At 40.0% G+C, this 24,203-nt stretch overlaps 1 protein-coding gene across 2 annotated transcripts in view; it reads right to left on the bottom strand.

Annotated features, from left to right (window-relative positions):
- Positions 1-24,203, bottom strand: part of Setbp1 (SET binding protein 1) — a 354,179-nt gene that overhangs the window by 145,936 nt on the left and 184,040 nt on the right. For both annotated transcript variants that reach the window (XM_042675182.1, XM_042675183.1), the window contains exon 3: positions 23,029-23,082. In XM_042675182.1, the coding sequence (XP_042531116.1) occupies positions 23,029-23,082 (54 nt within the window). The remainder of the gene's footprint in view (positions 1-23,028; positions 23,083-24,203) is intronic.

Raw genomic sequence — 24,203 nt, 5'->3', positions numbered from 1 at the left:
CTAACAGCAGTGAGTCAACATGCTCGGGGGCGACAGCTGGGTAAACATTTCTGATAAAGCCTCTCCGTGGTGATCGAACCTCACGGGTGTGCTGGTACAGTTGGGTGGATTGATAACTGCTTAAATACCATTGAGCAAAGAGTATGGAGTAAGACGGACATTGACAAACTGGAGCAGATGAGGAGAAAGACAAATAAGGAGAGCAGAATGACATGACAGGAGGAAGGATGAGGATAATTAGCAGGAAAACTAGAATAGGGAGGGCCAGGGATGAGGGCTCTCTTCAGACACATCAATGGCTTACTTACTATAAGGTGTGGAAAAAGAGTAAGATTTAGACCGCATGCAGGGTTACACAGGGCAGGAAAAGGTGAAATCGTGAAAGTAACTGGGAAGCACTTGTCAGCTAAAAACAACATGTTTCCTAAAATGAAGAAACTATTGGAAATATTAAAAGAAGATAGAATATTCTGCTGTTAGAGAGAATCCTCTGTGCGGCCAGAAACTAGCTCAATGGACATGATACCTTCCAAATACAGCAGGAAGGTATAAGGAATGCACTGAAGAATGGCTCTTTTTTGTCTCCCTCAACCTCACTCCTCAGTCACTCTCCAGAAACAGGAAGTGGGTAATAATCAGCCATTATAACAACAGGGGATCACATGGTTCTACCTTGAAAATGTCTTCCTTTCCAACATTTCCACTGATGGAGAAATGATCTCCTATGAGTAGTATACGTAAGGACAGTGGGATGAGCAGGAAGGAACTGGGGACATTCTACTAATCTGTTGAGTACAACACCAAATCACCTTTAAGGGTGAATTCATCCTTTTGATATTAGTACTTACAATGCATACAACATAGTTTTGATTTTGTTTTTGGATGTAATAGGTAAAACTGAATATGTTAGTCTCTCAAAAATCATCCATCATTTAGCACCCAAATTATCTACTAAGCACAAAATTGTTCATTTTATAAACCAGCCTATAATTTGTAACCTACTTGCTCAGCTAGAAGAAAAGTGAAGACATCATATCCTAACACCATTAACCCTTTGTCTGTGAGTCTAACCATCCCTTCAACAACTTCCTGTGGCATGTTGGGCCACCACTTCATTTCCTTTATCAAGGGTCTACTGCCAGAACATCATGGTTGTGGAGTAATCATCATCTTCTTTAAGACCGTACAGCATTTGAATACCCATATTCAGAGAGAATAGTCAAGTTCAAGAGAGAATTCAAATAGTAGTCTCTATTGCTCTTAAGTTTTCAAAAGTCTCAGTAACTTGAGTGAAGACTTTGATTCCCAACAGTTGCTGGGAATTCTGTTATTCAGTTTTGTTTTTAACAGGGATTTGGACTTAAATAGTCTGACATTGCTGACTGAAATCCATTAAGATTCTCTTGGTGGTCTTCAGCTGAGTCCTGGATATGTTTATATTGTACTTCCCTCATTCTTATATGTAATTTAATTGAATGAAATAGAATACAATTTTTTCCAAATGCCTAAAATGACTGGAAACAATCATGAAGAGTTACTATTTTTTTCAGTATGCAGGCTACATATCACTATGGATGTAATGGACAGAATTCTATATGCCTATATTGAATCAACATCACAATTTTCTTTTCTTTACTTATATGATCATTTTTATCTAAGCATCAAGGGAGTCTCTTAAGCATGCAAATTAAACTATGTGACAATCCACCGGGCACAATTTTACCATGTCAATTAAGGACACTGATGCTAGTAAGGGTAAAAAAGTGAGCAAGAAGAACCTCTAGGAATACAAGTTGAGGCATTCCCCATTTACTAGAGAGACAAACTGTAAATCTCCTCTGGGAGGTACATGTAAAACAAATTTATATTTACAATTATTTCCTGCATGCCTGGCTAAATTGAAGTCACTTTGCCAAGCTTCACAAAGAAGAAAAGAAGACTATTTCAAGTTCTCTGGCTGATTCGGGCACATAGTTTGAAGAAAAGGGAAGTCACTTATTTAAAGTGATGAGTTAGGAACCTATGAAATTGCAGAATGGAAACAAGTGGAAATTGGACCAGCATATTTATTTTTAAAATTTCAATTCTCAATCATCTGTTTTTTTTTCCTCTAAGATTATTTGCTTAAACTCTTGACTTAATTGCAAATTGTGTTTTCAATGGCTGTCAATAAAGAGTAGAGATCTACAACTAAAGTATGGCCTATATAATCTCTGCTTAACCTTAGAGAAAGAAATGGACAAAGCCTGGCATTACAGGACTTAAGGTATGACAGAGTGAGAAATCTGTTTTAATCATAGTTTGTACATATCCCAATGTGTGTACACGTACACATCCATGAATTTATTTCACATATATTAAAATGAGTTTAATAAAATTTTCCCCGGGTATTTAAGTATATATACTATATATATTAATATTATATATATATAGTATATATATATTAACAGATGGCCCAACAGAAGTCACTCTGGGGTAAGTAAAGATCACCGATCTAGCTGCCTGGAGGTTGAGGATCTATTTCTGTTGACTTATACTAACTCTATTCCAATTAGAAAACAGTGAATGCTATGAGTCAGAGAGCCCATGTTTGAATGCAGGCTCATCCATTTACAAGTCTCATGAACTCTGTCAAATCACCAGACCTCTCCATGTCTTCCAAATGGTGCATTTGGAGTTTTTAATTATGAGTATTTAATGAGTTAATAATAAAGGAGAACATCCCTTATCCCAAATGAGGGACCAGAACTGTTGTGGCAACTGGATTGTCTTTGTCAGCTTTTTGAATATTTGCATATATATTTTAAGGGATTTTTCTGGATGACAATTCTAAGTAAGAAATTTACTCATGATTTACATATAACTAATATACAGTGTATTGCAGCATTATTGCTTTATACAGTATTTTAATTTTTTTCAATTTTCAACCTGTATTGTCATGTTGGTGACAAAAGGTTGTGCATTTTAGAGCATTTTGGATTTTTAGTTAGTGATGTTCAATTTGTATTTAAAAACTTCTTACAGCATTGCTAAAAATTTGGCTTTTAGTAGGTTGTAAAATTTGGTGAATACTGCTTGTTTTAACTATTGAAACCTTTTACTTAGGTTGTTTGCCTGTTGTTAAGGAGATGAAAAGGGATTAATAGGGAGAGATGACTCAAAGCTGTTCTTGGAAATGGATGATAATACTATTTGATTATAAGCTCCTTTTGAGTTAGCAATGGTTTTTAAATAGCCATCATAATCCTAGATGGCAGAAGTCATAGTAGGGAATTCCAGTGGAGCTGGGGTGCTGGTAGCTCATGTATGTAATGCTAACTACTCAGGAGGGTGAGATATGAGGATTACAGTACAAACCCAAGCTAGTCAGGGAAATCTATGAGACTCTTCAACTCCAACTAACCACCAAAAAAATGTCCAGGGAATGGGAAGGTAGCTCAATGGTAGAGCACTTGCCTTGCATGCATGAGGCCCTGGGTTCGATTCCTCAGCACCACATAAGCAGGGAAAAAAAGCCAGAAGTGGCACTGTGGCTCAAGTGGTAGAGCACTAGCCTTGAGCTGAAGAGCTGAGGGACAGTGCCCAGACCCAGAGTTCAGGCCCATGACGGGACCCCCCCCCTCAAAAAAAAGTCCAGAAATGGAGGTATGACTCAAGTGGTAGAGTACCACACACACACACACACACACACACACACACACACACACACACACACACACACACTTCAAATGGAAATGTCTAATAATCATATTCATTGCCTAGATATAATTAGCATACTGGTCAAATTCTCATGACCTTGCTTAATTTCATGGAGACACCAGAAGAGTCTGTTCTAGAGGGAAGTAAGCAGAATTGGAAGGTGATAAAAAAAAAAAAATGTTCATAAAAGCGGAGTTGTACTATTAAGTCCAGAGGTGGGAGAGTTAAAGAAGTCCTGATACTACTTTCCAAATGCTGGAAAATTATCATATATACAGGGAGAAAAATACTGTGTAGGGGTCATGACAGAATCATTAGGTAAAAATTTTAATGAGAAAAATATGAGCTCTATATAGAGCATAATTTCCAAATAGTAAAACCTGTATAGTAACAAAATAAGATGCCTGGCCCAATAGGAAGCTCCTTATCACTTGAAATAGTCAAGCACAGATGAAATGACCTATTAGGTAGCCCTAGTTAGATTTCTGAATTGTTAGCAAGACCAAGTTACATAGAAACTTTATTAGAGCAAAAAATCTAGCACAATAACATATGTATATGAGCTTAAAAAGGCCGAAAACTATGTTCATATAAAAGGTAGCATTATTTCTTTCTTGTGGGGGGGATTGTGTGCAGAGGATCAAACTCAGGGCTTCGCACATGCAATTACCAAGCAAGCACTATCCTCCTGAGCCACACCCACAGCCTCCAAGTGACATTATTTCATTGTTGGTTGCAGCTGTCTATACCACCTGAAATGTCTATTTAAATCCTGAAGAACGCATCTTGCTTTCTGTCCTTAATTCCCTTACAGGAACAGTCTTAACTTTCTATTGAGGCAATTGAAAGCAACACTTTTATTGCCCAGAGACAAAGCAGCCAGTATTCGAATGGAACTTCTACTCTCCAATGGGAAACCAATGGAGTTGGGATTTTTGTTTTGTTTTGTTTTGTTTCATTTCAGCTTTTTTTAATCGCAAACAAATGACATGGAGAAAATATGGGCTGGGTATAAACTCTTCTTTTCTCCCTCTCATGCCTAAAACCTGTCAAAATGTTTGAATGTGAAAGGATTATTCAGGATTCACTTCATGAGACATTTGAGCTTAATTTCTGCTGTTGCTTCTCACACTAGCGCACTCCCCACCTAGCTCAGCTTTGAGTCTGCTTTTCTCATCTTGTAGGTGGGTTTGATTAACATGTCTGTCGATCATGTGCAGACTCCTTTGAGAAAATGAAAAGTAATGTTCAAATGTTCAAAAATAATGTCTTTTACAGTTTATATCTCAAGATGTCTACGACATTTTTTGTGTGTGTGTGCATGAAAAGCATATGACCTAAACAAGGGGGGGAATAAGCCTCTTTTATACAGAAAACAAGATCACTTGGCATTTCTGAAGTAGAGCTCTAAATTTGTCAGATAAGAAAGGAAAGGGAACATTAAACACGTGGTCAGAATATCAGATAAACATTCATAGCTAATTGGGATGACGCAAGCCTCAATACATCAGTTCTTTTTCAGAAATAAGACATTTGCATCTTGCTTTAACTACATATTTGCAGTGACCTTGGCTCACTGTGGTGACTCAGTCCCTCCTATGATGATTTCAGAAACTGGTTGGAGCAAAGCCCCCATTACTTGCTTTCCACCCAGGCAAGTAAAGATGTGCCTAATACTGTGCTCACAGGTATCTACGTGGAGAGGTAAGAAAAAAATGAAGGTGAAAAAAAGGATAGTAGTAACATTCACAGCAAGAATAAGTAACTTGAAACTAGATATGTACCCAAGTAGTGTCAAGGGTACTACTGGAATAAACTGGGTGACCAAGGGTCATACTGGAATAGACAAATTCTACAATAATATCTGACCCAAACAGTAATTCACTTAAGACATCTCTGTGAGAACTTCTCTCCTCTACCATTATCATCCAAGACCTATTCCATCTACCTGCAAGATCCAACTCCTTACCCGGGATCTGGAAGTCTCTGAGTAGTCCCTAGAGAATAAGACTGTGTAACATCTGTACAGAAAATATATGGAACATTATACCCAAGGAATAAGTCTAAGGAAAAAAAAATCAAAGGAAGCAAGGCTTCTTTCAAAGAAAGGTCTAATTCTCCTCCAAGTTTCCTTGAGTATTCTAAAATGTAAGCACTGGAATGTCTTATAAACAATGCATACTTAATAACATTTGCTTACTAAATATGTGTGATAAAATGTAGGTCAAACATAGATGATTGAATAGCTGAGTTTCCATAAGAGCTTTTATTTCATTTTATCTTATGTACCTCTTCTTTAATGCTTTGTGCTTGCCAAACACAGAAGATAAATTCCAAACCAGTGTGGGCACTTAATATCATTGTGAGCTGGGCCAACTTGTTTAATCTCTAGATCCTCAGTTGGTTAGATTTAAAACCTGAATGACAGTAATTGTCCTGAAGAGGCCACAGATTTGATGTGAAAATAAAAAAGCAATAATCATCACGAAACTACTCTTCTAAAACAGCAATGAAGCACTATTACATGCACGGTTGGGTGGTTAAGTTGTTCCAATAGCTCACCATTCACTTTTCTGCTGTCCATGCTGGGCTAGGCTACTTTGAAAGGCTCCCTAAGGAATTAGAGAAAGGTGGGAATATTTGTTGTGAAGATAACTTGATGATAGATCACCTAACCTGCCCAAATAGCTCCAAATATTCCATCTAAGAAGGTTATTGTGGTAGATGCATTTCCATCTGCTAAAGCTCCTCTAGAGAGAAGCAGATATGGAAACAATATGGAAACAATAGCCCTTGATGTTCTACACAGGTGTTCCTATCCTGCTTTTTACATGAAGATTTACTACTACAGGAGTAAAGACACATAAAACAAGAAATCCTTGAGGATGAGGACGGAGGTGTGGGGAGATTTTGGTCAAAAAGTTCAAAGTTTCAGTGAGGAAGAAAATATGCAGGAGAACTATTGTGTAGTAGAGAGAACACAGTTAATAAGGAAGTACTTTTATTTGAAAAGTGGAAGATGTTATAATTAGAACTGAGCAGAAATTTAAATTTTTCTCATCAACAAGAAATGATGGTAATGTGGAATATCACCTTCCTTTCCAAACTGTATATATACTACAAAATATTGTGTTTTACATTGTAACCATGAATATTATTTGTCCAAGGAAGCAAGAGAGGAAGCAAGGGAGAAAAGGAGAAAGAGAGAAAAGAGAAGAAAAAGAATGCTCTAATTGATTTTTTTTTTAAAAAACTCCATTAAATGTTGGGGAGACCATACTATAAAACAAAGCAAAACAAAAAGACTTTTCAAAGAAATACAGATTTCAGAAAATTTTCTATTGGTTAATTATTTGTAAAAGCTGTATATTTCACAAGTAGGTAGTAATAAATTCTCTATATCTAAATTTACGAGCCTTTTTGTCCCTTTAATGTATGTACAGTTTTATGTACGTGAGATCTGTGGTTAGTTAATTGTACATCCGCCTAATTTCAATGAGTTAATTCATCAATCTGCTAAGAATTACAGAGCACAAAATGCCAATATGGATCTCAGCATCAGTGTTCAAAACTATCTAAAGTACTGGATTTGTGTCTTCTAATTGTTTGCTATTCATAAGACAGGCTTGAGTAAACTGACCAAGTTCTAGTGCTAGCTCTAAAACCCTTAGGAAAAATAATGGATATCTTAGCAGAAAGATAACTAACTTCTGATTCTTGCCCTAGATTAGGAAAGAAAAATATAATATTTTCAAATAAAGTATCCTTATAAATGTTCTTGGAGATTAGTGAAAGAATCAGAGGCATCATAAAAGCATGGGCCAAATGAGTTATCTCTCATTTGAAAGACTAAATGGGAAAAAAGATGGAAGGGATATGGCTTCACAACAGCAGAGTAAGATGTTTATCATGGAAGATATTCAATTTTCAGTTCAATGGAAGCCTATAGGCAAATAATATCAACTTGCTATTGTAAAACCAGAAGAAAAGTATGAGAGAGCTCTCCCTGCTCCTTCCCACCTCCCACCTCCACACCCACCACTGCTAGTGAGTGACTAGGTGTGTTGTTAATCAACACTGTACCCTACATATCTGGGGAAGAATAGAGAGGGACCAGTGTACACACAGATCCAACTGTCTATCTAATTATCAAGGACCATGAAACTAAGCAAAATGAACTTCCAAGAAGGATTGGTTGCCAACTTTTTCCTGGATCTCTCTTTGCTCCTTTTTCTTGGCGCTCCAAATACCTGGTGAGTTGGAAAATCCATTTTTTTCCCATCTTCAATGACCAGGCCACTGACAGTCATTGTCATGTAAGCATAATAGGCATTATGCCGCCTTAGTAGACAAGGCAAGTTTGAGGAAACAAGTAGTCTAATTGTCTTTGTTTATAATAAAAGCACAAATCTCCCTTATCTGCTATAGACCTTTTTATTTTGCCCCAATGGGTAGTCCATTCCTTTTGGGACCAATTTAACTTATAAGGCTTGAAGAGAGAGTCATGCTTTGTTAAAGACTAGAGTGAACAGCATAAGCTTTGAGATAAGATCTTGGGATCCTATGAAAAGGCTTCTTCAAGCACTAACTTGAGCAAAATCCCTGAGTGAGCTCTCAAAGTAGCCTAGATATTACCTTTGACTCCCTGCTAAGACAACATCTCCAGAAGGGCAGATAACTGGCTCACAATAAGACAAAGCCCTCCATTTGAGTTTTATTAGTTCTAGCTCTCCAATTGAACTGCATGGCTTTAGGCTCAATTTATAAAACATGTCACTGAGATCTTGGTGTAGAAATTGATCACTGATGCTGTCAGAGAGCAAGACAAGCACTCTGGAAGATTCCTTCTCTGTAGGGATTTGGGATACTTTTCTTGTGGAATATGGACTTAGGATGTCCACAGTCCTTACTTCAGTGCAGAATATGGCTTTTCCCGCTTTGTTCCAGATAGTTTCTAGCTTGGCCCTTCATTTATTTTTTGTATATATTTTTATTGTAAAAATACTGTACATAGGGGCTACAATTACATGAGTAAGGTACTGAGTATATTTCCTACCGAGCATTGTTACCTCCTCCTTTGTTTTTCCCCTACCACCCCTACCTTCCCCAACTCCCCCTCCCCCGCCCCCAAAGTTGTAAAGTTTGTTTTCAACATAGTGTCTTGTACATGTCATTGTCACAACAGTTTAGCCCTTCATTTTAGAACCTGGGTTCTGGCATTTTCAATTAGATATCTTTCTGCCACTCCTATATGTAATCTTTGTTTGACCACCCCAGGTTAGGCCTTTGATTTCCTCCTATTCTTTGCACTCAGGTAAGCCCTGGAACATAATTGGAACATATTATCTGGAACATAGTATCTGAAACATAATTGTCCTCTTGGTTATTGTGTTCTCTGCCCGTTCCTTCCTGTTGGTCTGACAATTTTATCCACCTTGAGCACTTACCTTAGAATAACCATTTCTAGCCTGTGTGTGCTTCTTGTATTTTTATTCTGAAGATCTACATATGGGCTTTGACTTTAGCTTTTCCATACTCAAGCTCGTTTTTCTACATGAGCCCTAGTTAAGAATAGGGATAAGTAGTCTCTTGTCATGTCATTGTCAGAGCTACTTTTTCTGCCCTAAGGGTCAAAATTGAAATATTAATTCTTTGAGGTCTAAGATGAAAGACACTTGGCAATTTGTAGCTCCTTGCTTCCTCCACCAAAATGGAAGTGTCCCCACAGGGATTCGTTTGTAATCCTGTCAGACTCATAGTCCAGGGGTTCATTCTTAATACGTACATGTTGCCAAAAAGCAGGAATCAGAACATTTAAATAGGACATCCTTAAGTGTTTGTGGTACAGTGTAGTTTGAATGGTGAATTGATTTTATGGTCTGATAGACCCTTCCCTTTATATTCATATACTCAAGAGTTCTGAGAATGTTGATGATATCCAATATTGGTTTTTGTGTAACTCAGCCTTTGCCAAAGGTTTTGATTATATCTCAGCATCTTTTCAAGAAAATCCATAATATTCCAGGGACATACAGCATGGAAAATGCTGGACAAGGCTGTTTTACATTTTCAGATTAGGAAACTGATACTTAAGATGGCAAATGTATGCATGTCCATATAAAACTCGAGAAAGTCTGTATTCCAAAAAGTGTTAACAGTGGTTATGCCTGAATAGGATTTTAAATGATTGCTGTTTTTTTTTCTTTTATTTTAAATTCTCCAGATTTTCTCCAATCGGCATTCATTCTGTATGGAAATACTTACAATAACACATCGGTATTATTACATTTGTTTGTAACACTGATTGTGGACAATGAACTCATGACATTCTGAGAGACTCAGATGACCCATGACATCTATTTTTAGGAAAACCTCTTCTAGATGTCACAGGGTCAAGTCGATAAGACTGGAAGAAATTGTGTTTGGACAAAAGTCTCTTCAATGACACCTTTTCCGTCTGTCATCTGTTAGCATACATGACAACTTACTCCCTGATGACATACTAGTGAATTACTGCATTGCTCTGAACTCAGAGTTCTACTTTCCTAATGACATTCTTTGGGCTTCTGAATCCAAAGGGAAATTCTTACGGTTCTGGACCAGAAAAGGGTTTAAAGGCCACAGACCCGAGGCTTCTACAGCTGCTATGAAAAGGACCTTACTTTCCTTACCTGTGCAGAGAGCATATAATTGGAAAGGATGGCAGTGAATGAGGTGTCATTCAGGGTACAATGACTTAGGAAAACACCACGCTGGAGAAGTTTTAAATATCCATTAATTGAGAAGTTACACAGTTCCAGGCAAAGAGCTACTACTCTCCCACATAAATGTTCTTCTGCAGGCAAGATGACTATTGTTTCCTCCATTGTATGCAGGAGAAAACTGAGGTAGAGACCTGTTATCCAACTTGACAAGGTCACAGAGGCAGTAAGTGTGGATGCTGAGATGTAGTCTCGGGTCCTGTTGACTTGTCGGTCTGGCTGAAAACCTTTCCTATAGATACTATTTAAAATCAGGAGTTCAGAGATTGGGTGCTAACTAGGCACATGGGAGTGAGTTCATTTTGTTGCTGGGAAATTATTCCTAAATAAACTGGAAATCTTTCCCTTTCAATGAATTCCCATTGGTTCTAGTGTTCCTTTGGGGAGCAATTACTTTAACAGCAGTTCCAAATTTCTTGTATACATAAAATAAAAATGTAAAGAGACACCATGGGACATAAAACCAAATACTAGGTTGTCTTGACTGAAAGAACAAATGTAATAAAAAGGAGAAAGACTCTGAAAGTCTAAAGGTCTTGATTTTAATCCCTGATCTGTCACAGCACCTCTTAACACCTGAAGATATTGGAGGAAAATACTCTAATCTGTTTCAGACTCTATTTTTTTTTCCCCAGTCATGGGGCTTGAACTTGGGCCTGCATGCTGCACCTGAGCAATTTTGCTCAAGGCTAGCATTTTACCATTTTGAGCCACAGTGCCACTTCCTGTTTCCTCGTAGTTAACTGGAGATGAGGGTTTCTCCAAGGACTTTCCTCCCTGGGCTGGTTTTGAACCATGATCCTCAAATCTCAGCTTCCCTGATAGCTAGGGTTACTAGCCAGCACCTGACTTAGTCTCTACTTTGTATATGTAAAGTGAGATTCATCATCTTTGCCCATTTCACATGTTTCTGGTGCGTACTAAGTATAAGAACATTTTTTTTTGTCAGTGCTGGGGCTTGAACTCTGGGCCTGTGCTAGCCTTCCTCTTCAGATCAAGGTGAGCACTCTGTCACTTAAGTCACAGCACCACCTCCAGTTTTCTAGTGGTTAAATGGAGATAAGAGTCTCCCAGACCTTCCTGCCTGGGTTGGTTTTGAACTGTGATCCTCAGATCTCAGCCTCCTGAGTAGGTAAGATTACAGGTATGAGCCACCAGAGTCTGCAAAATCTTTTTTTTAAAATGGTATTTATTTTAAAGACATTACAGAGAACAATGGGGGAAGAATACCGCTGCAAGATTATTTTCCTGAAGGCTGAGCTGGCCTTGTTGCAGTAAGACACACAATCAGGCTTCACCAAGACTGCATTTGACAGACTGTCCTTGGGCAGAGGCCCTGTCACCAAGTCACAGCCATCCTCTGAATTCACTGTGAACAAATGAAAGTCTCCCCCCGCCCCCAGGTCAGGAGATATTGGATATTTCTCAAATATTAAGGAGAAGCGGGGATGACCATGGAGTCACTGACGCTGGCTCCGTGTGCCCTCACCTCTGTTTAATGCTTCCTACGCTATCTCACAGCTTCTGAAGCCTTCTCTAGCCCCAGGGGTTTGCCCCAGACAAGCTCTGCTTCTTATCTGAGAGCCAGAAATGTCATCTGAACAGCTGCTGGTTGCAGCAAGGTGGGTATCAAACCAAATTCACTAAAATAGTTGTTTTTATGGGTAATTTCTGACTGTGTGTGCACACACACACACACACACACACACACAACACACAGAATGAATGATCTATAGAACTGCTGAAGCTTATATCCATACTAACCTGATACCCTGTCACCTCTTGCTCTGGCCTCACTCGATCTCCTGTCTCCGGTCCTATCTAAATGGGCAATATCCTAGGCTTGTGGACAGGGAACCCTTGGCCATAGTTGAGAGGGTTTGGAGAGGCACTTGCAACTTCATGTGATCTGGGGCCATCCTACCTTCTATAGGTCAAGTGAAGTGGCCATCATTGTAGGCACAAGGAGAAAGAAGCAGGTATTACAAAAAGGCAATATGACATCAAGGTTGCTTGTCACTTGGCAGAGAGAAGAGCATTTTCTGAGTTCTGGCTTGCGATGACAGCTGAGTCTAAGTGGAATCGAATCAGTCTTTAGCTCTCCATCTGAATCCCCAGAACCCATAGATACAGCGTCCACTAGAACTGTCAGTCAGGCCAAGGAGCTCAGCAAATGCCCTGTGATTAGCGCCTTCCTCAATTGAGAGTGTAAATGGAGAATCACAGCTCACTCCTCAGAGTAGCTGGCGCCACACACCCATTATTTCCACAGAGCCAAATGTAAACAGCAAATGAATGCTCTTGCACTCTCCAAATATTCTCTCCTCTGCTAAAATGCTTGGGGGTGGGCTTAGGGTGGATCCTTTCTTCCCTTATGATCTCTTCCCATATTTGAAATGATCTGTATGTTTGACATTCCACCAAATGATTCTCAAAGGAAGACAATGAACGCCTCTGTACCCCCATTTGTCAGTATTTAAGCCTTAATGAACACTTGGCGAGTTCTCTCCTCCCAGAGCTACATGGTGTTTGTTATTGCTGCCTAATGGTGATCTATCCAATGCTTCAACATGCCAAAATGCCTTGCTAGTAATCGGGAAATATATATATTTATTAACTGGCTGGTTAATCTGCACAGAGATTTTTCTGGAGATTTCCATATTCACTAAGAACTACTAAACCCAGCTGTGCTCTTTATATTTAAATCCCAGGCATTCTCTAGTGAGAGGGGCACTGAGTCCAGCCGGGCCCATCCTCTATCTCAAAAATAATCTCCCTCAGCTGTGTGTGAATCTGGACCTAGAGGAGGACATTTCAGAGCTCTAAGCCTTTGGGTGCATAAAAAGATTCTCCACAAATGCACATTCAGGGTAAACAAAACCCGTCAGGCCCCTGCAAGAGCCCGCCGCCGCCTGATTGCACTAAACACATCACGTTGGAATCTGCAATTGGCAAAGTAATTGGCGTTATTACAGCTGATGGGGAATTTCTGATGCTGCCCGAGCTCTCTTTTGAAATAATACTCAGCCATTTAATTTGTCCAGCTCTCGTTTAGCTGATTGCTCTTTTCTGCTGGTGTTTATACAGAATGAAGAGCACTGCCTCTCTTGAAGCCTATAGGTTGAGATTTCACGGGAGCTTCTTGTTTCTGCATCCCCTGCTCTCTTCCTCACCCCTGTCTTAGGTCAGATCCCAAGAAGCCAATCATTCCATAGGTTCAAGGTGGGGGAATCCAACTGATTTAAGTCAAAGCTGTCTAATCCATGCCCTATATCCACAGGTAACCAGAGTTATACTATAAAACCATAGTGAAGGCTGGGTGCTGGTAGCTCATGCCTGTAATTCTAGCTACTCAAGAGGCTGAGATCTGAGGATCGCAGTTCAAAGCAAGCCTGGGCATGAAAAGCTGTGAAACTCTTATCTCTAATAAACCATCAGAAAGCTGGAAGTGGTGCTGTGGCTCAAGTGGTAGAGTGCTGACCTTGAGCTGAAGAGCTGAGGGACAGCACTCAGGCCCAGAGTTCAAGCCCCATGATCGTCAAACAAACAAGCAAAAAACATAGTGAAAGGCAAATAAGCCTGTTTAGTCGACCTATGGAAGACTCACAAAACTTACTAGAATAAATACAACAGAATACACTTTCAATATAACCCAAGGCCAGAGGGCATTGTGGAAATATCTGATTTTGCACACATGCATTTTTATTTGGCCTTTCATGTACAAATACACCTAGAATGTGGCCTAAAAGGAAGAATTCTTAAGTATTTGCTCTTTTATTTTCTGGAAGCATATAGATAATTTTTTCATGGTCGAGGCTCATCATCCAGTGTTATCTTGATATTTCTATTCCTGCCCAGATCGAGGATGGACGGGAAACCCAAATTTAGGCAGCTGTGTTTTTTCTCATTGTAGATAAGACTGACATTTGGGTGCAGACCATTCTTTCTCCCTTCAGGGGGTTGCTTGCCCTGTCAACATGTCATCAAGTCCTGTGGTCAGCAGAATATCCCAGGCAGTTGCCACCACACTCCGACGACGATGACACGTTAAAACACAGAAAAACAGAAAACAAACAAACAACAACAGCAAAAACCAGCTGACTTTGGGGATTATGAAGAGTCATCACATAAAATCCTGAAAAAGCCCCCATCTCAGTGGGCAGCACCTGATGACCTTGGGTATAGTTCCACCCCAAGTTTTCCAGGTCCTCACTCAGTCTCCTGATGATTCTTCCACTGAAGAATCCCACTGTTTCAATCCAAGTGGACATACAGGAAGATACTGACCATCGTGGCTGAAATAAAGCAGTGCTCAGATGCTCCAAAGCATTTGTGCTACATATATTAAATTCACTTTCAAACTTTCTAGCACTTTCTCTTACCTAGGTGAATCTTGAGCGCTATACTTGTGAAGAAAGGATGCTAACAATTGTCACACTTGTGGGTGTTCTCTTCTCCCCCACCTTCCCCCCTACCCCCACACCAGCCTAAGTGGCCTTGCCCATCCCTCCAGCCTGTCCTGTCAGTCCCTCGGTCTTACCACAACCTCTTGGGGGTGGTGTCTTTTTCTCAGGGCCACAGTATTTGTCACTGCTTATTTCAAGTATCATAAACAGACGGGTAGATCCTCTAGATTTTTGCTCGTTTTTGGCCTCATTTAATCCCAAACTCAAGTCATTGGCTTGGGAAACTGACTCTGACTTCTGACTTCAGAAATCTATGAATACTTCAATTGTTTTACTTAGAATACAAGTAAGAATTACAGTATACATATGGAATGTTTACTAGACACCAAACATTATTCTGCCAGCATATCGATTCAGTGCTCCTCAAAGTGGCATGGGCTAGGCATCTTCCTTTCATTAAAGAGGACTCTGAGCCAGGAAAATACAGAATAACTTATGGAGGTTATATAGCTAGGATGGGGCACCTTTTGACTCAAACATACCAGTTTGGGCCCAGAACCAGTATTCTTAACCACTAAACTATGAAGCATGAAGCAGTGGAGAGTGTTTTCAGTACTCTATGCTGGAACAGACAACAAGATGGTAGAACTTTATGTTTTGTTACTAAACAACCATCAAAGTTTAGTATATATAGTAAATGGTAATGTTTATAGTTCACTATAGTATCATTCAGTGTTCTTCTGTGCTGTAAATCATTGTGGCTTGGGTCTCCTACGGGAGACATGGGTTCTTTCAGAAACTCTGACACACACATTTAGGATGGTGAGAGATGTGAAAGAAAGAAGGAAAGAAGGAAAGAAGGAAGGAAGGAAGGAGGGAAGGAAGGAAGGTAGAAAGGAAGGAGGGAAGGAAGGACTTGCTGAACTTAAGAGGATGAGGAAGGCAATGTCTATCATCAGAACAATATGGTATGGGGCATTTGGAGACTGAATATAGCCTCCAAACCCAAGCAAGCAGATGGTAAAAGAAAGTTTCTTGAGATCCACAAGCTGTTTGCAAACAAGACTCCACTGTGTGCTATGTTCGGACACCTCTCAGTTGATCTTTCTGTTTGGTAGGAGATGGGAGGAAATGAAGTTGGTATGTAGAAAGACACAGGGTAGAAAATGAGCCAAAAAGGTGGTTTCCAAAGAACTTGAAAAGCAGGGCTGGCCATAGTGTCTCATATTTGTAATCTCAACTACTTAGGGGGAATCATCTTGTTAGGGCAACTAGGATAAAAGGTCAGAGAGACTCCATCTCAATCCACAAGCTAAGAGTGGTAGAATACCTGTGATTCCAGTTATAGAGGACTGCAGTCGGAAGCAAGCTCTGGGCAAAAAGAGCCGCTTCCTAAAATAGAACTAAAGCGAGAGGGGACTGTGAGAATGGCTCCAGTGATAGCACCACTGGGTTTAACCAGTAAACACTGAAAATAAAGTTTAATAACAGACTTGCTCATTTGCTGGTGAGGCAATCCTTCGATCTCATAGCACAGGTCTGGGTCTAGCCTGCCAAAGGAATTATCAAGACACCTAGTTGAGAATTTGTATTTACTCCATACTAGTCTTTCCCAAACATAAAGACTGTGGAATGAAAGAAATGTTAGACATAGGAAAATCTGATACTGTCACTGAAACTAAACAGATATTTGAGATGCATCACAAAACATTAGTGACTCCAGACCTGTACTAAGCAGAATTACAGAAAAATATATATACATATATATTTCTGTATATATCTATATTCTATATATGTATATATAGTGCTGGTCCTAGGGCTTGAACTCAGGGCCTGGGTGCTGTCCCTGAGCTTTTTAGCTCAAGGCTAGTGCTCTACCACTTTGAGCCACATCTCCACTTCCAGTTTTCAGGTCATTAACTGGGGTTAAGCATCGTCTCACAGACTTTCCTGCCTAGGCTGTCTTCAAATCACCATTCTCAGATCTCAGCCTCCTGAGTAGCTAGGATTATAGGGATGCACCACAAGTGACTTGCTAACAGAAACATTTGTAAGAAGCTTATACTAAGGCATCTTTACAAAAACAAGTATAGAAGAACCAGAAACACACACAAAAAAATAGAAGGAGTCATTAAAGCATGGAGACTCAAGGGATCATAGGAATCATTTAGTCTTCCATTCTTGTTGCTAAGGTTCTATGTTTTTGTTTTGTAGCTGTAGTTGAAAGCAAGGAGAGTGCCATTGGTAGTTAATTCCCACTGGATAGTCTCACCTTGTTCCTATTTTTATTTGGAAGTTGAGTATAAGTCAGGTGTTGAAAAATCTATATTGTATTTGAATATACTAACAGAGATAACGTACTGATTGTTTTGATAAAGTGGAATATATTTGCACATATGAATAACACTCTCCTTTCCCAACCCCCATCTGCAAATTTTCAATTTTCCTGTATCTGAATTTCTGCACAAATGTTTGTTTTAAGTTGGGCCCACCTGCACTTGAACCTCAGGTGGTCAGAACACCTTGGGAGTCAGAAACAAAATATTCACTGAAGTCTAAAGAGATTTACGGTCCCAAGAGAACTTGTTAAGACTTCAGAATATTCCATTGAAATGCCAGACTCTGGAAAACACCTGGAGAAGTTCTCTCTCTGAGAACAAATGCCAATGCTGTTTTTTTTGTAAAAAAAAAAAAAATGCTGAAAACACTGTTGAGACCAGCAGTGTAGGCAGTGTTATGACTATATTTTAAATTTTCTGGTTTCATGTATGAAAAGTAAGAGTTTCTGTGTGTGTGTGTGTGTGTGTGTGTGTGTGTGTGTGTGTAGTGTATGTGAGAAATTATCTGTGTTATATATACTCACTTATTATCACAGATGCTCAGGTATATAAGAAAAGCAACTAAATGGGTTGCCTTAAAATTACAGGAAGAGATCCATCCTTTGTCTAGATATTCTGAAAACGGTAAGAAAGACACCTTTTCCAAGTGAAACTGCACAGAAGGGAAAATTGTGCACAGTACAGATATTGATATATTTGCTCATAAAAGAAAAAGATAAGTGTCCAAATTTTACCATTACTTCAACTGGAAAATTCTTACACTATATCATTAAAACAGAGCTTCTCAAATGATCTTGGGTACAGTACCAGATGTTTTTGTTCACACCATAGACTTGTATAGATATTTTGGTTAGTTGTTAACATTAATGATATTAGTAGGAAAACCATCACATGCTTAAACATGGATACATAATTTGCGATGTAAGTTTCTGAGCTCTTTGAGCTGTTAGATGTATCTCAGTGGTGGACCAATGACAGGCACTTGACCAAGGTTCCCTGGCTTATCTCTATGTAGTATTAACTTAGAGAACAGCACTGCCCATGCCAGGCCAGTTAGATAAAAGGTCTTCAGAATGAAAGTATGTGTTTATGTAGCAAAGGACTGAGCTAGAAGGATTTGTGGGATGCGGTTATGCCGGACACTTAACATACATTCACTTTATCCGGTAGTGTTTTAAAGCTGGATTTTTTGGTTACCTTTAGACCCAGAAAAAGTGTTAAGAGAGCAGGCAGAAAGGATCATAAACCCAGACACAATGACTGGCTACTCTACAATCTTGGACAAATCTAATTGTTGCTTGGAAGGAACACTGTCCTTCCTCTGGTCCCTCATTCTATGAATATCTCTCTAACCAGTAAGTAGAGGCTGGGTCCACTGGCCCTGCCTTTATATTCTTGAATTTGTTCCCTCAGCCCCTGTCTAGCCTATCGCCAAACCGGCTCCATTTCCGATGGCTTCCCACACAGACCTGTGGCATAAACATCTGTTTCAGCACACTTTCTAGGGACAGAATAATCTTTTTGTAGCAGTTTTAACCCTTTCCTGTTCTTATACTTTCTATGACTGCCACTGTCTTCAAATGAATGTCAGAAACCAAATACTGGGTCCTGATTCAAATACATCAAGTGGGAAATGATACATTGAGATGATCAGAAAAATCTGAGTATGGGCTGGGCATTAAACACACTAAAGGAATTGGTATGCTGGATAAGTTTGCTACCTTATTTCCTTCTCTACTATCTTGGCCCTGGTACATGACACCTCTATGGAGATTTCTACACTTTTCCATACATACATAATTTCTCCCAGGTTTAAAATGTTCACCAGGCATGATCGGCATCCTACCAGGGTACCATTATATGTATTGCCTCAATTTATCTCACCCTTCGAGCCATCTCAGATACATCACCAACCTTTTCTTTTGTTTGCAACAAAAATACAAGGACTAGAGGCATGAAGTAACTTTCCCAAGGTCGCAAGCTTGATACAAATGGCAGACTTTTCCACTAGTCTTTGCACAGGAGGCACACATAATAAAGGTCTTACATGAATACCTGTTGAATGGAATGGCAACTGAGGGACCCAAAGCTTCTGCTCTCCATGTTATGTCTGGTCTCCAGTACATTTAGTTTTCTTCAATATGCCCTTGACTATAATAGCCATGAACATGCCATGAACATTTTCACTCATGAAAGTGTCTGACTTTCATAAGCAATGCTACTCCATTTTCCTAAAGGAAGGATTTCTGCTCTGAGCTGGTGGAGCATTTACTGCAGGTAAGGAGGATCAAGTGTTTTAGTCTGTACTCTCCTCAGTGGGAGATGCTTCTTGGTAAGGTCAATTCTCCAATACTGGCTGGGCATGGAGATCCTACATGTTAATTCTGTACCACATCCCTACCTAGGCACTTAGATTCACATGAGTACACTTTCTTAAACATCCTGCAATATTTAAGGAAACTTCCCATCTTAGTAGGCAGTAAGAAATAAAATAGAAATAAAGGCTAGGAATGTGCTGTTCGTATCCTAGGGGAAGTGTCCTAGCATCAGCATGGTATTAATCCTGGAAAATTTTCAGCCTGCAAAATGGACAAAATGCCTGGCATTTAAGAAACTTACATACGTGAAGATTCTGGCACTTAGTGCAAAGCAGCCAGATGCTACATGGCTTTGTAGTGGCAAAGCAAGCATGCAAACAAACAAACAGAAAGTAACAAAAAAAACCCACATAAACTGTGACAGTCAATTTTTAAAAATCCAATGAATATACACATCTATGTAGAACAAACATTGAAGATTATGTCCCCTAAAACCTCACCTGTGTTCCTGAGGTTGAAATAATAGGAGATATTTGCTTTTAGATTTTTTTTCTATGCACTCTATATTTGTTCAGTGAAGATACTGAGCTTCAGAAAAAAGAAAAAAATTAGGTGGAGAGAAAAGCATATAGTTACTGGGCTTTTCCTAAAGACTATTAGTTACTGGCTTGCATTTCTCTTGGAGAGGACAAAGGGAGATGAAGATCCTCATTTCCAATCATTGGAAGACTACAAAGGAGGGGCCTCAAGGGTGTCTGTCGCTTCAAAAGGCAGGAACAAGATGTTAGAAGATAAAAGGAGATGTGTTTGGGGAGAAACCAAAGAAGAAAGAAAATTCAAGGCAGTTTAGGTGTGAATTTCAGAAGCTTTTACATCCGTGCTTTGAAAACCCACTGAGAACATGACCCGCCCACCAGCCTCAGGCCTCAGTCTAGTGGACACGTCTAGCTTGTAGACCCTGGGCCAACCACAGCAACTGGGCCTGACTGAATACAGAAATGTAGGAAGCAAGGGCTCCCTGGCCCTACCTGCGAAATCAGTTGGCCCGTTCCCAGGGAATCGGTAGCAAGGAAAAAGACAGATGCTCATGTCAAGACTGTTCTTTGACCTATCTGGATGCAGAGACCGATAAAGGATAGTCAGATAGAACAAGTCAATCTAATAGACTTGCCAATCTCTTCGCTGTCAAAGTCATCAAAGCTTAGTGAGGGAATCATGATTACTTTTTTTAAAAAAGAGTTTATAACAGGACAGACCTTCAATTGCTCCAGCCACACTTGAACCACACATAAATACCCAGTTTTCCCTAAAGGGATCCTTCAGGTCCCTTTTGTGAACAAGCAGTGACAAAGCCTGTAAGGGAATAAGCCCAGGAATCATACAGGATTTAAGATGTATGGGACTCCGTTTCTTCTAAAACCTTCCCCAAAGAAGAGTATAACTAAACAATAGAAGCAAACCATTTGGTGCAGTGAGGCCAGAAGTGGCATCCTCAAGCAGGTGGCCAGCTTTGTATCTCTATGTGGAAAAATTTCCATAGGCTGGTGGTGACCTGAGACACATCCCTTTCTGACACACGAATAGCACTAGGCACTTAGAATATTCTTAGTATTACATGGTGACCACAAGATTTCCACGGCTTTCCTGGCCTCAGGAACCAGCAACCTGAAGGGTGGAAACACATGTTGGCGTGTCCAGTCTGGATGGGGAGGAAGGGCTGTGACACACAGTGGGACATGGTCAAGCAGAAGCAGGGGAGTGAGACGTCTGCACTGTGGTATTGTCAAGGAGTGTGGAACTGGCCCTTCTGGGAGCCAAAATCCTACCCTCAAAGGGATGGACAAGCCTCAAATAACCCAGTTCCCCTTCAGTTACTAGTGCAGTTAAAATCTGTTATCTAACCATGTATACCAACAAATGTAGAAGGAATATGATCACCTCAGAAAGAAGCAATTCCTGAATCACACATAGATACCCCAAAGTTTATACTCACACCCACTCTCTCACACACATACATGCACACACACACACACACACACACACACCTTGTCATTAACTTGGCCTCCCCTGTTACTTTTCAAGCACCAGAACAGGGTCACATAAAGCCTTTTACTCTTTTGCAATGAATGAATATTTAGATAAAGAGAAATCTTAAGCTAGATGAAGGGAGGTGTGGAGACCAGCCGAATTGGGGTAAAAGACAATATTCTTTCACTTTTGTTTTCATTTCTGTCAGATCCACTGGAGATTATGTGAACATATGAGTAGATATTTAATAACTTATCTGATTTAAATGGCAAGGAAGGCCTATCAGTTGTCTGTCTCTCAGATTTTGGAACATAGCTTGCAGAAGAATCAAGAAACTGTGATAGAGACACCCTAAACAGATGTACAGGGCTGCCTTTGACACTCACCTGTGGCCCTTACTTTTGTCAATTCCTTTCCACCTCTCCCTATCCACTCTTCACCCCACTCTCTGTGTGATGTGGAGCTAGTTCACAGCAAGTCTTGGGTCCTCATGTTCCCCAGTAGTAAAAAGGGGCTTAGGATGGAACCCATAGGCATTAGTGTTGGGAGCCCACAGGGGGCTCCTAAACATGTTGAAAGAGGAGAGCACTCCAAATACGCAGAACTCTTGCTACTAGAAAATCACTTGCTCCACCATTGGAATTTAACTACCATTGGCTGTGACACATTCCCCCCTTCCTCCCCCCACCGAAACAGGGCACTAAGGGATTATAAGGCAGACACTGAATAGGGGAACAGTGTCATATAGAAAGGAGCATCATATCAGTCACTTCTGGCATGACCTTTGCTTGAATACGTGATCCAGCCTCACTGAGTGTGTAGAGGGAGATCAGGACACTTGTATGTGAGTGGAGGCGGGGGGGGGGGAGGAGTACACATGTATGTGTAGGCAATGACTCCTTGTAGAGACAAGAAGATAACTTTCCATCTCTGACAAGCAGGTCCCCGGCCACCTAGCCACTGCCTGCACCCTCTAGTGGTTTGTCCAGGGGAAACTTCAAACAGCACTCTAGCCTTGACAATGGTGAGCCATTTCCTAACAAAGGTCAGAAACACTTAACTGTCCACCTCTACAGGAGTCTGCAATTCACCTGTCTGCCAGAACACAGCTTCAAGGTGTTTGCGTGCAGTAATTACAGAAATGGAAATACTCAGTCCAAATAGAGAGCTACAGGAGAAAACTTTAGCCTTACTTGATTCATGGATGGTTTTTCCTTAACTCTTTGCTAAGCTGGAAAACTCACCTCCCCAATGTTCTAAGCATCTTGACCTAGCAAGCACAGATGTCCCGGAGGAGGTGAGAGAGAAGGTGGAGGGGAGGTCAAGTGACCAGGCCATTCTTATTATTTGCATTTGGAGTCAGAGAAGTGGTCAAGCCCAAGTGAAAGTTCTGTTGTAATGCAAAGTTCATTTGCTCATGACCCCAGGACAGAACAAGTCACTCTTCAAACTTTACAAAAGCATGAGGAGAACTCACCTGTGGCTGAAATCCTTTGAAGTCACTGGCTGCAATGTCACTGACAGTGAGGAGCTGGGAAAGAACAAAGGAGATATCCTTAGAGACAGGTCTCAACGTCTGCATACACCATCCTCAAGACAACCAATGCACCAGGACTCACCAAGGCCTGGCTAGGAGCTCAAGAAAAAAGCAAGTGTGAGATTTTTGGGCTAGGAATCAACTCAAGGGCCTTCCTTGTGGATGCCACATCTCTCTGATCTCATGTTCCTCTTCATTGACCTCTCTTATCTTTCTTCTTTTTACAGCGGCATCAAAGGGTCTTAACTTAGAAATCCTGGACATGACTGGACTAAGTGCATTGGTCCTCGGAAACTATAAGTATGACTGAATGAGTCCAAAGGTATCTCTAGTTCCTTAGGGAAATGAATTTTCTTCCTCAAATCACATATATCTTTGATACAACAGATTGAGAATTACAAGTTCAGATACTGATAAAGACTCATCTCTTGTCAGCGAGCTTTTCCTGTTTCTCCCTCTTTCTCTTTTAAAATCAGCATTAAAAATTACTCTTTAGTTTTCTTATTTACATGTGACTCAATTTGTCTTTATCACATGTACTATTTAGATGTTTATAGCTTAAGTTTCAATCATATATACTAGAATGTGTATATGGATGTTTTACACTTGTTTGTTTAATTAGTTTTAAAGAGTAGCGTTAAGGTTTAAAATCTGTTTGCAATTTCTGCAGAGTCTGGCATTAGAAAACCCTCAATAAAAAAACACAGTATTGATTTATGAAATAATCCAATTTTTACTGTTGCTTAAAACTGCTGGGAAAGGGTGGGATAAGGAGAAAAAGGGAAGATGTTTATTTTGATTCAAGAAGGTTGACAGTTAGCTTTTGTTTGGCTTGGAGAGCATTTGTGAAACAAAAAAAAAAAAAAGGAGGAAAGATTTCATGTTTGCTGTAACAATATTTTGGTTGGTTCAAGAAAGGGAAAGAGTCCTGCTGAGATTCAATGCCTGTAGCCTGAAGAAAAAGTTCAGTAAGACTTTTCTGCTTGCCTAAGTGACTTTGCCAAAAATGATGCCTAAGTATGTTAGAGCTGGGATAGAGTTTTTTCACTCTTCTGTCCGTCCAGCCTGTGGGCTAGATACCCTTTCCCAGCAAAACTCCAGTTCAGCATCTCTGG

The sequence above is a fragment of the Dipodomys spectabilis genome, unplaced genomic scaffold (genome assembly GCF_019054845.1).
Source record: "Dipodomys spectabilis isolate Male_0828 unplaced genomic scaffold, ASM1905484v1 ptg000024l, whole genome shotgun sequence".
NCBI lineage: Eukaryota > Metazoa > Chordata > Mammalia > Rodentia > Heteromyidae > Dipodomys > Dipodomys spectabilis.
The sequence above is the reverse complement of the archived record's forward strand: the minus strand, read 5'-3'. Positions and strand labels throughout refer to the sequence as shown.